This window comes from Cornus florida, unplaced genomic scaffold, assembly GCF_030987335.1.
Source record: "Cornus florida cultivar Cherokee Brave unplaced genomic scaffold, ASM3098733v1 CherokeeBrave_3.0.0_Hap2_Chr01, whole genome shotgun sequence".
In the NCBI taxonomy this organism is placed as follows: domain Eukaryota; kingdom Viridiplantae; phylum Streptophyta; class Magnoliopsida; order Cornales; family Cornaceae; genus Cornus; species Cornus florida.
In genome coordinates, this window is record NW_026775571.1 from 89,717,729 (window position 1) to 89,732,877 (window position 15,149).

At 33.0% G+C, this 15,149-nt stretch overlaps 1 protein-coding gene and 1 pseudogene across 1 annotated transcript; one reads left to right on the plus strand and one right to left on the minus strand.

The window, feature by feature from the left end:
* The first annotated feature begins 918 nt into the window (after positions 1–918).
* LOC132283932 (small nucleolar RNA R71) lies at positions 919–1,017 on the plus strand (annotated as a pseudogene).
* A 10,766-nt stretch (positions 1,018–11,783) lies between these two features.
* LOC132305936 (CBS domain-containing protein CBSX5-like) lies at positions 11,784–14,465 on the minus strand. Its single transcript, XM_059803225.1, has 2 exons — positions 13,867–14,465; positions 11,784–12,924 (listed from the first exon to the last, which is right to left on the minus strand). The coding sequence occupies exons 1-2, from the start codon at positions 14,205–14,207 to the stop codon at positions 12,081–12,083; spliced, it is 1,185 nt and encodes a 394-aa protein (XP_059659208.1). The 5' UTR covers positions 14,208–14,465; the 3' UTR covers positions 11,784–12,080.
* Positions 14,466–15,149: the final 684 nt, after the last annotated feature.

The window sequence follows — 15,149 nt, forward strand, 5'->3', positions numbered from 1 at the left end:
TTGGCATGCTCTATTGTATGACCTTCCAATGAGGAATGAGTCTCCACAACACATTGTTGCTTAGGTGGGGAATTCATAGGCATTTTTCCCTTTTCTCTTGCATTTAATGTGCTAGCTATTTGCCCTACTTGTGTTTCTAGCTTTGTAATTGATTGAGAGTGAGAATGGAGTAATTGTGTGTCTGCCTCAAGAGTGCCCAAAACAGTTAAAACTTTTTCCTCAAAGGCGGGACTTCTAGCATTTCCTTGAGAGTATGATTGATTGGGAAAATGAGAATTTGAGAATTGGTTGCCTTGTGATTGGTATGGTCTATATCCTTAAGATCCGTGGCCTTGCATTGGAGGTGGAATGTACTTCCCTTGAAAACCATCTTGGGAAGGGTTTGAGCCCTCCCCTTGATTTTTCCAAGAGAAGTTCAGGTGATTTCTCCAACTAGAATTGTAATGGTTGCCATAAGGATTGTTCCCTTGATTGACAAATGTTGCATTGACTTGTTCATGATGCTCACTTTGCACTTGTCCATGAGGACAATTGGAAGTACAATGTAAAACACTAGAACAAGTCATACACATTTCATTAGATGCATGATAAGAATGGTTGGGAAAGGAAGATACTTGATTCGCAGAGTTTTGGTTGATTAAGAATTGATCAAACCTTTGAGATAAGGATTTCATCTCGGCGGCAATTTCATTAGAGTGGTCTACTTGATGTAAGCCAACACTTTTCCTACCACTTGAATTTCTACCATTCTTTGAAGATAAGGTTCGATGCAAAGAATTTTCACTCATGCTCTCATAAAGACACCACACGTCATCCTCATGCCTATCAATGTAAGAGTCACCCATAGAAGCATCAACCATGCCTTTATGATTATCCGATAAGCTCTCAAAGAAATATTGAACTAATTGCCATTTGGGTATGTCATGATGTGGACACTTCCTAAGCAATTCATTGAAATGTTCCCATGCCCCTTGAAATGTTTCCCTATCCTCATGTGAAAACTCTCTAATTGAGGTTCTCACGGCATTGGTCTTAGAAATTGGGTAGTACTTCTTCAAGAATTGTTGTTGCATTTCTGCTCAAGAAGTTATTGAAAAAGGCCTAAGATTGTTGAACCAATATTTTGCCTTGTCTTTAAGGGTGAATGGAAAAATTTTAAGTTTTAAGACCTCTTCCGGTATGTCCGTATATCATATGGTGGAACATACTTCAAGAAACTCATCCAAATGCTTGTAGGGTTTTTCACTTGGAAGTCCATGATAGTTAGGAAGCATTTGAATGGTTTGTGGTTTGATCTCATAATGGTCTGCTCTAAATGGTGGCAATTGAATACATATGGGTGCATTATATTCATTAGGCACATAGTGATCTCTTAAAGCAAGGGGAGGATTAACAATTGGAAGTGCAACATGGGCACCTTGATTTCCTTGAATGATGGGAGGTTGTGGAGCATACATTGGCCTAGGCATTCCAAATGGAACTTGGCCTTGTTGTTGTGGTTAGTGAAGAAATGGCCTAGGCATACCTAATGGAACTTGCATGTTTTCATGATGCACATTAGGATGGAGGAAACCTTATTGGTCTATGTGACCAAGGTCCTCTACATGCTCTTCATTATGTACTTCCATTGATGAAATGGATTGATTTGAACTTCCTCTTCCCCTAGGATTACGAACTACGCATTCAAGATGGAAATTAAGAGGGACGAGAATTGGGTTCAATGATCTACGACCATGCATGCATAATGCAAATCATAACAAGCACAATGAATGAACACTTCACCTTCACAACAAGTCAATTAACAAACTTCTTCCACAGACGATGATCCCATACTCCCATGCTTTAACAACAATGCAAAGAACAATAAAATTGCCTCCACGCGGGCTCACGATTTATCTAAGAATTAAAATACAAGCCTCCACGCGGGCCGACGATTTAACTAGAGATTGAGTAAGGAAAGAGCTCACAAAGGGTCCTTTAGCACTTCAATTTTTTTCAGTTTTAGCCTAATAAATTTTTAGAATTTTTGCCTTTTTCCTTTGCTTTGTTTAGCTCCTTTGCTTGGATACTCCTTTGCTCACCTTCCTAGCCCAATGCACCTAATCAAACAATAACTAACACAATAAGTAACCAAAATTGAAATGAAAATAAATTAAAAACACGATCATATGAGTACTAATTCCAAATTGATTCCATAAATATGACGTTAACTTAAATCAATCCCGGTAACGGCGCCAAAAATGGATGGTGTTCGTCGTCCTACCATAAGCTTAGAAAAGTGCATTAAGGTGAGGGCCAAGTTTTACATTTATAATCGCCACTATTACCTTCACTAAAAATATAGTTAGGGCAAGTAGGGATCGTCCCAAGAGATTGGTGGGTCGTATTAGGTTGTGGAATCAAAATTGGGGTTAGTAGGTCGAGTAATCAAAGAAAAATTAGTTGGTTGAATTATGCTAAATATAATGTAAACTAAAGTAAACAATTGAATGCAATAGAGAGTAAGTAAGAAAGAGAGAAATCTTGGGGTTTAGAGATCACCACTAAGCGTAACTTTTCTACATCCTTTAATGAATGATTAATGAGGGGAAAACATGTGTTGCAATATTGGTGTGTGTGTGTGCGTGCTTGGTTGATTTAATTAGCAAGGATGACCAATTTAGCATATTATCTAAACAACATAGTGAAAAGCACAATATATCAAAGTAAGGCATTAATCCTTCCATTAAACTCACAATCCAAACACAACACAAGGTTAGAGACATATACTACTTGCATTCAATAGCATGAAACATCAAACAACAAGCATGGATTGTCCTCCCATCTATGAAATTAAAGCAACTACACTACAACTATACTACAATTTAGCTAATAGTATGAAATTAAACTAATTAAACTAAGAGAGAGGCACAATCCATCAAGAAATGAGTATGAACCATCAAGTAAATCACAAGAGCATTCCATTAAGCACCATATTTTGACAATCTCTAGATTCATAGCATCAATACACATAGACATGCATCAATAACACAAAAGTTAGAGATAAACACATGAACATCTATTCTAGCATACATAGACATATGGATAGAATGAAATGATCAATTGAAAGCATTAAACCACACAAATCATTGAATAAACAAGATCTATGTATATATAAATGTCAAAACATGTATTACAACACAAATCCCTCAAAAATACATAAATCAAGATCTAAAAAGCATGCTTAGGGCTAACTCTAGCCCCAAAAAGATGTCTAGCCACTCATGGTTGTGCTCCTCCAACCCTCAAGGGCAAGCTCCATGGTAGAAATTTGCTCCTCTCCTTAGTTGATGAAGAACCTCCAATGGTGTCTCTAGCCTTCTCCTCTTTTCTTCCTCACTAAGAGTTCTCTAAAGTTAATGTGTGTGAATATGAGAATCCCCCTTCAAAAAGTAGCTCTTATCTTTTTATAGGTAGGTCAAATGTCACCCAAAATGACCTGGGCTCGTACACTAATATTCCTCCAATGATTAAATAGGAGACCACTTTTTATGAGCAGACAAATGAATTTTCTCGCGCTTGAGGAAGTTCAATCGATCAAACCTTGGCTTGGATCGATTGAACATGGCTGAGATCTATCGAACATAGGTTGGATCGATCCACCTTGGCGGCGCATTTTTGGATAAAGACAAATCTGAGATATTTTAGAGATATTTTTTGGAAAGAGACAAAAGTGGTTGGTGGGGTGGTACAACTGGATAAGGTCAAGAATGTGGATAAGATCAAGAATGTTCGATCGATTAGAGAATAAGTTGGATCGATCGAACTTTAGGATCTTTAAATAAGGACAAAAATGGCTTGGATCTATCTTGAAGTGCTGAGATCGATCAATGTTGGATCGATCGAATTTTTTCTGAGATCGATCGAAGTTACTGAAATTCCACCATTTGCTTCTACTTTGTTCCTTTCTTTGGTTCATCTCAGAATTGCTTTATTTCTGCTCTTATTTGGCTGAGTTAGCTTATTTTGGGGATAAGTGCCTGAAAATAAAAATAACACGAAATCAATCAAGGCAAATTGATTAAGACTCCATCTCCAACATTTATATTCTCGTAAAAGATGCTAGAGGTACTCAATAAATTAACCACATTCAAACAAGAATAGTTGAACCATTAGATCATCTTTTATTAACCTTTCCTCTCTCCAAATGAATGTTAAGGGGTTTGAAGTTGCATATACAGGAGCATTGGTTAGCCCGTGCCTAAGTATTTACCTAAACAAAATAAATAACAAATCAAAAATCAAAAGTTATTGGGTATTTACATAAATGTGGCAGGGCGAGACGAACACGGGTACTTCATCTTTTAACGGGACTGGTATAGATTGTAAACTATAAACCCGACGCAGGTTATGGGGCTGAGTATGAATTTATTATTAAATAATTGAAGCTGAATTTTGACATTTTGGTTCAAGGAAAATAAAATTTAAACGCTGCCGTTCAATTGCTGTTTTTTCAAAAACAAAAGGGGCAACGGTCCTAAGGCCCTGTTTGGCTGACCACCCCCAAAACAAGGTTTTCACGTTTTTTGGTGATTTTTTTTTTATAAAAAAATTAGTAAATAAATAATATAGTCCTTAGGCAGTGTTTGAGTGATAATATATATATATATATATATATATATATATATATATTCGGTAAGTAAGTGAAAATGACTACATATATTCCATGGCTCATAATCCATAACTCCGTGGGAGCATGACAGAGGGAGGTGCTTGGGCTTTGTGGTCGTCGTAGTGATGATTATGTTCATGCAACACTGTGATAAGACTTTTAAAGAGAAGGTTTCAAATCGATGTATGTATTAATCAAGTCACTCAATGAAGTAAACTTTTGGCTCCAATGTGCACGTAAATTATCTTGCACCACTCTATCAAGTTGACCCATCGACAATCACTTTTAATCTTCTGTTTATTTTTACATACTACTTAATTATGTGGATAATTCAGTTGTGTTCCAGTACTTGTAAACATGGAACTCAAATTTGAATCAAAATCTTCTCCAGTACATCTCTTCTTGAAGAGGTATTTCGTGATATAAATTTTATCATTACAGTATGGTGAAAAATGTGAAATTTGCACCGTAATGTAAAAATGAGTGGATTGAAAGGATTTTAATTTTTCAAATTCAATGTAAGTAATTACCAGGTATTTGTGAAACAATTAATTTCTTTCCGTTTTTATAATATAATATAATTATTTATATATTAACATATATTATATAACGTTTTTATAATATAATATAAATCCTAATTTACGGTAATAATATTATTTATGTTCTCTATATTATTTATATTATCTTGTAATAAACCGTTATATAATAAATCCTAATTTACGGTAATAATATTATTTATGTTTTGGTAATATAAAAATAATATAAACACTTACTACTACGTAATAATATATATCTATATAATCAAAATTTTGTATTATATTATATTTTATATTATTTATAATATAAAATAATATTATATCATTATTTATATTATATTTTATACTAAATTATATATATTAAACAAGATTTTGTGTAATATATATATGGATTAATTTAATTAATCCATATATGTTATTTATAACCATATATATAACGTAATTGTATATGTGGCTAATTAATTTGGTGCGTTTTATAGGGACTTGATAACCCGAACAAACCCCCAACCAGTTGGACAGATCAATTGGAATTGGAAATATTCGGAGGCCGAGTAAGTGTCTCTTCTCCAACGCCCTAGATATATTTTGACGAACTCTGTGTGTGTATGTATGTATAATAATGGGCTACTTAATTTGGTGCATTTGGTAGATATCTTTTCTAACTCGCGACCCATCATCCTACATCCTACGGTTTTGGTGATCCAATAGAACTAAAGAACAATCCCAATAATATAAGGAATGTCTCTCGGTACTCACATGAGCAATTCATTTTTACAATCACAATAATGTAGGTAATTTTTTACTTATTTATTCTTTTATTGATTGGTATGTTGAATTCACATTACACTTGGAAAAATTCCTTGGTAGGGGACAAATTACAAGTGTGTGAAGCTTAGGGCGCAAACCGTGTGGCTGTAGCTTGTATATTCTTATACATTACCTTTCATGCAAAGGATGGTCAGTGTAAAACTTTTTATGCTGAGCTGTTCCGTGGAATCCGATCAAAAGCAGAAATCAAGTATTGTGGTCTCGAACGTACTTACATTACTTTTGAGACTAATGGTCGGTGTAAAACTTGTAATGCTGAGCTATTCTGTGAAATCCGATCAAAAGCACAAGCACGTACTCAATCAGGTAAAATTAATTTATTAGTTAGCTAGCAATTTTGAGATTGTGCCACTTGTAATGGATTTACTACGTTTACTATAATTCTTTATTGGTTGTCATGTATTATAGCAATCTAGTTATCAATATATTCGATTTAAATTTGATTCAGTTATTAGCTCTTTTGGGGAGAAGAAACTATGGAGATTTTATGTGTATGTGTGTATACATGTATCTTTGTATGAAACTCTACAGTTTCTTGTATTGTTCCCATTTTTGTTCATGTGGTTTTTTATTGTACCTCATTTATGACCTATATGCTTCCATATGGATTTGTTGTTTATGAAAAGAGTATATTAGATTCTATCAACGGTTCTAGGGATATATATATATATATATAATTTTTTTCCTGAATAGTTCTAGGATATTATCTCTTATTTTGTCCTGAATATATATATGTATCTCTTATTAGCAGTGTAATGCATCCTTTGTCTAGTTAAGTTTGTTATGCCTCTTTTGTTCAATTTTAAGTTTCCTTATCCTTTTTCATGGTTTAATATCTCTTAAACTTGTCATACTTGCACTAGAATTGTTTGGTTTGATAAAAGGAAAATGTGATGAACATGTGTATATGCTATTGTATTTATAAAATAATATTTTTTCAAATTGACCTTTGTTTTCATATGCACGGTATTCTTCAACTTTATTTTTACATACCATTTACAAAAATTCCAACGTAACTAAACATTGTTAACTTTACAGACATGGAACAAAATGGTTTACTATAAATTTAATTCCACTGACTTGGGTTATATAGATTCAAAAAATTGTATGGATGACTGTGATTTTATGATATACTTTTTTCTTTATTTCGATGGAGATTGAAGAGATGAAATTGAATGTTTGACTTATTCATAATGGTTGTTCAAGATCTTGACACCCCTTCTAACATTAAATTTATAATTTTTTAATCCACTCTTCTTTTATGTCAGATACCGAAAATACTAAGAAGGAAGAAATTTTGAAAACCAATGACGAAGTTTATTCAGAAATTTTTAAAACCAATGATGAAGTTTATCCAGATTCGCCAAGTCCAACGTGGGTGTCGTGTTCCTTGATGTGGATGAGAACTCACCTTTCGTAACACTCAATACAAGGGTAATACAAGGACGAAACAAATTAAGTAACCTTTTATCTTAGTAATATTCTCATAAAACCCTCTAACGAGGTCGATCTAGTTCCCGTGGGTAGTGACACTACCCACAAACATGAAACTGATTCTTATGTCGTTTTATAAATTTTTTCATTATCCTTGGGAATAGAATATGATAGTTTTATTTCAATTTCTTCTTCTTTCTTTTTTTTGTTGATGTTTTAATGTGTAATTACTCTTCTAATTCCTCTAGAAAACTTAGTTGTTCATTTATTGTTTTTTTACTTTTTTTTTTTTTTTTGTTGTGTTTTGATTATTAGTTGTAACAAATTTATCAATAGCTCATTTTTCAGATTTAATTAGTTTATCTATTTTTCTCTTCTTTCTAAGTTTTTCAACAATAAAATTTTTTAACAAAAATTAATAAAACTATAGCTCATTTTTCAGATTTAATTAGTTTATCTATTTTTCTCTTCTTTTTAAGTTTTTCAACAATAAAATTTTTTAACAAAAATTAATAAAACTATAAAATAATTTAAGTTTTACAACTATAGATTCTGATTTCGAACAATTCGGTACAAGGCTTCAACAAATTCAACAAATTATTCAATAGAATAAAGTTTGCACAGAATTAATTTTCTCACTATGTGAAGAGGAATAAGAAAAACAAAAAATAGAAAACAAAAGAGAAGATAAAAATAAATATGTAGTAGGAGTCTCGGAAGAATATGAAAGGTTTCACCACCAACTCACACTACACGTTAAATACATATGGGTGTAATGATATGGGGAAATATATAAATATATATATATATATATATATAAGGAAAATGTGAAATAAGGATAAAAATCTTTTAGGCCCACTATTAAATCTTTCTATTGGTTAAGATCTAATAATGGAAGGAAATAAAATTTTTATAAGAGTTTTAATATATATAAATAAATAAATGGATTCCTCAAATAAAGGTGGGAATGGATAGAATTTTTTTAAGCCCACTATTAAATCTCTCTATTTAATAAAAATTAAAAAATTAATTTTTTAAGAAGATCATAATACATAAGGAAGTAAAAAAAATTGGGGCTTTCCAATTGGCTAGGGCCTTAGGGGACCGGCCTAATTCGCCTAACACTCTAACCGCCCTGAGTAGCACGGAGCAAAGCTACGGACTTTCCCTGGTGAATTACCTGAAAAGAAGATGGAGTCTTTCATCAAGCTTAGATTTACTTCTCTTGTATTCTATTTAAATAGCTTTTAATTGTTTTATAAGAAATTTCTGCTACCAGCTAAGCTAGGAGAGTGGTGTTTGTCCCTAAACAGTCAAGGAAAGGTGAAATTTGCACCCGTGATGAGGTGGTTCATGTTTGGAACACAAAATGTGTGTTCTGATTATGTACCTCTTTTTAGTTTGGAAAACTATTTTCGCTGCGTACAAAGATTTATGAATTTTTCATTTTGTAGTTTTTCCAACCAATAGGATTTTCAACTGAAAAGACTGAAAATTATTTCCATTTCAGATTATCAGCCTGAAAGGGAACAAGGGGAGTTGGATTTTGTGTTTACTTCAATGAAAAGGAAAAAATAAATAAATAAAATTTGGTGCACTTTATTAATAAATCTATATCTATAAGTGTGATTTCGAAGAGTTTATTAATAAATCTATATTTTTAATATGGGTTAAAATTCCTTATGTATTTATTTTTTATAAGAGTTCTCAGAAAACTCTATACCATATTATCTATGTATTTTTTAAAATTTACGGTGAATTGCAAAAAATACCCTTTTGCTATTACCCAGTTACGAAGACTATCCCAATTGGGTGTTTTTATCTGATGTCCGTTTAAATGGTTGTTTGAGAAAAAAAATTGAACAAAATTACTCCTTAACAGATTATTTTCTGACAATTTATTTTTTTATTTTTCTTTTCGCATCAAACAAGCTTCTTCATTCCTTCAAACACAAAGCTAATAGCCGATCGAAAAACCCAATTATGAAATCAAAACAATTTTGGAGTAGTAGGTGCAAGCCTTCTCATTCCTTCAAACACAAACAAAGCTAATAGCAAATCGAAAAACCCAATTGTGAAATCAAAACAATTTTCGAGTAGTAGGTGGTGGAATCAAAACAATATATGATGAGACGATAAATGCATTTCTCTCAAACTAAATTACTTAAATATTATTTATAATTAGATTCTCATGAATTGAATAGAGGGCAACGATGTCCTTTCACATCAAAAACTTTCATATGTTTAGGTTTTTAACTTAAATACATCAACTACAACAATTTCGTCTCAAAAAGTTACTTTGGGAGTATTTCGTGTTCTCGAAGTAAGTAAATAGTTTTTTTAAAAAATCAGATTTGAAAAAGAAATTATGTTATTTTTTAATTACCAATTTTAGTTCAACTTACCTTGCCGCAACTTAATTCAATTAAGGAAAATAAATAAATTGAACTTAGGAAACATGGCAAATTATTAATTATTTTTCTTAAAATAATTAACTTCTATAATGGATGCTAAAGATCAAGTGCGAAGTTCTTCAGCAACAAAAATTTTTCTATTTTCTATTCCAAGGCCATGGTGGATCTTCTCTCTCCTATGCAATTGTACTCAATTTTATTTTATTAATTATACATAGCTTGAATATGATTTTATTGGCTTTCCAATTTTTTTTTTTTAAATTTTTCTTTGTTGCTTCACATATCTTGCTTGACGGAAAAAAAGAAAATAAATAAATAAATTGTCTGAAGAATAATCTATGATGGGAGTAATTTCGTCCGAAAATTTCCTCAAACAATCACTTAAATAGACAACAATTAAAAACACTCCCTTGAAATAGTTGAGGGGAGTTTTTTTGCCAAAAATATTGGGATTTTTCGCAAACTAATAGTCGAGTGAATTTTTTACAATTCGCTTTAAAATTTAATATATAATTTATTGAAACTAAAAAAGAGTAAGAATTAGATAGGACGTGTAATTAATACAATCGAAAATGATATAATTATTATACTCCCTCTATTCCAAAAAAAATATGTCCACGTTCTTTTTTGGACTATCCCAATATAAACCTCCATTTTTCTTTTTCAAATAATATATTTTACATCTTTCCATATAATTGAGACAGTGGAGTAATTATTTATTGAAACAAAAAAGAAATACAATTTTAGTATTTATTAAAAATAAAAAAAAAATAGAATTGTACGTCCAAAGGGTATCTATTCAATTTTGAATTTCTATTCATTTTTTTATTTTTATTAAAAAAAATACAATTGTACGTCCAAATTACTTATAAGGGTTTCTATTCAATTTTGAAATTTTATCATATATTTATTTTTTTTAAAAAAATAGAAGAATTTTCATATACTGTATAAATATACAAACACTCTCAACATGCTCTCCCCTTGTACTTGGTTCCCTATAAGCCCTGTGTGTGTATATATATCCGGCTTTGCCTTCCGAACGGTGGTTCTCCATTAAAATCATAGATGTGTTGGTCAGATATTCATCGTCTTTAAGCTACAGGTTAGGGTCTTTTTGCAATTTGAGAATCCGACTCTTCTTGGGGTAAATTGTGATAATCTGAATTTCATTTGTTCTCTACTGAAATATTTCGATTTTTTTTCTTTTTCTTTTTCCAATCCCGATATGTACAAACCCAAATTGTCATATATTCTATATATATTTGAGAAACACAAATATATACAATCATAGTTGATTTTGTATACCTGAAAATACTAATAATGTCTGTCTGTTGTTTCTTCAGTTCTGCCCTCTGATGAGGGAGTAATTGGTGACAAACATGCGGTTGTGCTGAAAAAGAAGGCAGTGGAGATTCTGGAAAAAGGCTGTGAGAAGTTGAGACATGATCTAGACACGAATGTGGAAGAGAAGGCTTTGGATTTTGACGAATACTCACTGCCTTATTTTTCAGCACAACCGCATGTTTGTCGAATTCGAGAATTGGTAATTGTCTTGATACCCTTTTGACCAAGCTCATGCCGACGATTGACAAAATTTATAAGCAAAACCAAAACCTGACTGTTACTCCCATGTCTAATTGCATACAGTAGACTTTGGAAAAACTATAGTCATTTTTGCCTCGGATCCGGAAACGAAGGAAATTCTTCGGCGACTTGTTTGTGTTATCCTTCTCAGGATTTTGTCTCCTACAGAAAAAACAGGACACATTCTGGAAATCTATTGAGTAAAAAATGTGACTTATTCAAGGATCAAAACGAATCCAAGGTGTCTTCGTAGAGCTACATTTTAATGCATTTATTCAGCCCAAATTCTGAATAGCTGAGCCAACTTTTCAAAATAAATAGAAAAACTTGGAACAATTCTCAAATTTGATATATAAAATTCAGATTTTGTGCTTTGTAGTTTGTTTAAAACATCATTGAGATACAATTGTACCTCCACTTAGAATTCTCGACTTTCCACCTGACATTATTCCACTTTCGTCATAATGGAAATTTCTGTAGCTATTACATTTCCAAATACTATTCTAAACTTTAAACAATCAAAACTTTTGGGAACTCCATCAAAGTCAAAAAGTTCATAACAGTCGGATTGCTTTCAGTATCTTTATTGGTCTTCAGCTTAAACTTTGGAGGTAAGTACCTATATGCACTCCATTACTGCTTGAATATATTCCCTCCTTCAGGTCTACTAGTCCGAGCACCAGCAATGCTCCGGAAGACCTTCAAAATTCCGGCAAACGTCACGATGCCGACCAAGCTATAGTCCTCTTCCACAACCCAAACATAATTCACACGATGTGTAAGTGCTTGAATCATCACAGCCACCAGCGAACTCCACGGATGGCAGACGATGGCGTCTGAACTCCTCGCCGAAGAATATCGACCCGAACCACCACTCCTACTCAAACCTGACTCCTCATCCGAAGAGGAACTGGAAGATGCTGAAATTTCTTCCATTAATTCCAACATGGATCCTAATTTTTTCTCTTCTAACCTTTCCTTCACCAACTGAACCAAGTCCTCTGGCAGACCACCACAGTCAACATATGCCATCAAGTCCCCTGCCGACAGAGTCGTGATAGCCGCCGAGACTGTCTCATCACAACCATTGAGAGTGAATGGTGATATTTCACCTATCAATTTGTTATCTCTGTCAATGACTGCGACAGATGTTTGTTCTGTGAGTGAGCGAGAAATGTAGGGCAATGCTGAGGAGGCAGGGTCGTGGTAGTAGATGGCCATGACGTTGGTGTCGATGATGTTCAGTGATTCGATAGTGATGGTTGGGATTGGAGAGAAGATGCCGATGGAGTTGAAGATGAAACGGATCACATCTTCTTGCGTTAACCAACAGAATTCACGCCCGTTGTGAAGTGTGGAGCTGAATAGTGATGGTTTGTTGAGGATCTTCTTCCTTGAATTGAAGCTTGTGTAGCTCTCTATTGGCACAATTAAGTTTTGGGTGCCTTCAAGGATGTAATCTATGGCCTCCAACAAGCTGAGAGAAATTAAATGAAATGAGAATAAATTTATGTAAAAACCATATGTTTATGAAGCTTATATTGGAGAAAATTCTAGTTATGATGGTATTAAAGATATAGCTCATACTAATTTGAATTGAACAAAGATTGAAAGTATTGACTAGTGTAAAAAGAAAGATGCCATTTGTGATCTTGATTCTTATTTTATTCAAGATTCTCCTTTTGAAGTCTTAATTCTGGATTCCTCCTCTGACAATGATTTGTAAAAGATGTACTTGGTTCAACTTCTCCAAATAAAACATGGTACTTTATGAGTGATGTTGTGCATCCACAGCGACTAAATTATGTATATTTTCTACCCTTTATAATTTCTTTTTTATTTCATTCATGGAAATGAGCATAAGTAAATTAAATTATGCTAAATATTGTGTGTGTTTTTTATAAGTTAAATATTGTGTAATTTATTATCTCAAATCCTTTAAAACAGTCAAGAATCATATATCAAAAAGCAAAATCATTACTACCGAGAATAAAAGAAAAAGAAAAAGAAAAGCAAAATCATTACTACCGAGAATAAAAGAAAAAGAAAAAGAAAAAGCAACGCTATCAACTTCGAGACATTTTCATACCAAAAAAAAAAATTAAAATTGATCAAGAACTCGTTGATGGAATACAATCGAAAACACATAATTGAAAACAATCAAGAAACATGTATCAGAAGAGCAAAATCAATATTTACCGCACAAAATGAAAATAAATTTTTTTATCATTGATCGAATACAGGCGAAAATACATAAAATCACTCAAATCGAAAATTAATATCACGAAATTACCGTATTCAATTACACAAATACAATCGGAAAAATCATGAAAAGTAATCAGATTGAAGATCAATATAACAAATCACACTCATAAAACCATCAAAAGAGGGAAACTTTATGATTTATAAAACTACTGACCTAGATTGGGGTTCCAAATGCCTCACGAGTCCAGGGAGCTTAGGCAGAAGATCAGAAACAGGAGATTGAAGCGCAACCGAAGGACGAGATAGATTCTCTTCTCTGCATAGAAAGCAAATGATGTCAACCAGACAAAGCTTGCCGACGCATCCACAATCGGCGTCGGAATCGGTCTTCGTCCGGGACGAATGCTCACATCTCCACACACTAATCCAGTTCTCTCCGAACCTCTTCAGCGCCGATAAGGCGTCGGCGACGGTGGCGGAGACCGGAAGCGACCTCAGCGCCGGCTTTCCAAGGCACAGGTCGGACACCTCCCTAGCCAGAAAGCTCACTGCCATACAAAATTAGCTCAAACTTGGAGAGATAAAGAGAGAGAGTTCTAGATAGAGAAAGAAGAACAGAGATTGATCTAACTGCGTGGGCGAGTTTGTTCAAATTTGGAGAGAGAAAGAGAGAGTTCTAGAGAGAGAAAGGGAAGGGTGAATTGATCCAACTGATTGAGCGAGTTTGTAGTGTTTAAGAAGTGTAAAGCTGGTAATCGCTTGATTTTAGCTGGCAACGCCTTGTGTCGAGAGAGAAGAAGAAGATGGAACAGAGAACGTGTGGTCTTACAATTTATAGGCGTTCTTTACCGGGAATAGCCGGTGACTAATACGGAAATATATTATTCCAAGTTGTTACTATGATAGTGATTTAAATTATGCACGGAGTATTTATTTATTTTTGATAAGTTTTTATAGTATTTATTTTGAATTTTGAACATAATACCGTGTTTAGATTAATTGTTTGTGTAAAAGGACAATACTTAACTGAATTATATATATATTCGAAAAGGAAAAAACTGAATTATCACTAAAACGTGTAACAAGGATAAGTTGGTAATTTTATGGTTTCTATATTGCATATAAATTTGATTTTTTTCAAGTTATTTGATATAATTTAACTTCATCCGATAAATAATCTATAGCAAAACTCCTCTCACATCTTGGAGGCATGGGGTTTTAGTTTTCTTAAGTACAAAAATTTCTTTTCAATAATTGTTTGTCCATCTAAGACGAAATAATTACGTATGATATGACTGGTATGGGCAATATTTGTTGACACCGCCGACGTTTACCAAAATAAAAAATAAAAATCTAAGACCGATTATTCACAATTCAAAAGAAATGACCAAGAAATCAAATTTATTAAGCCTACTATTTGTTTCTTTCACATTCTTAAAATTTTAATGTTCCTTTTTTTTGTCTTTTTCTATTTCACAAATCTCGAATATACTTTAA

Coding starts and splice junctions, on each gene's coding strand:
- LOC132305936 (XM_059803225.1), bottom strand. CDS start 14,207: ATGGCAGTGAGCTTTCTGGCTAGGGAGGTGTCCGACCTGTGCCTTGGA. Junction 12,925..13,866: donor CATTTGGAACCCCAATCTAG/GTCAGTAGTTTT, acceptor AATTTCTCTCAG/CTTGTTGGAGGCCATAGATT.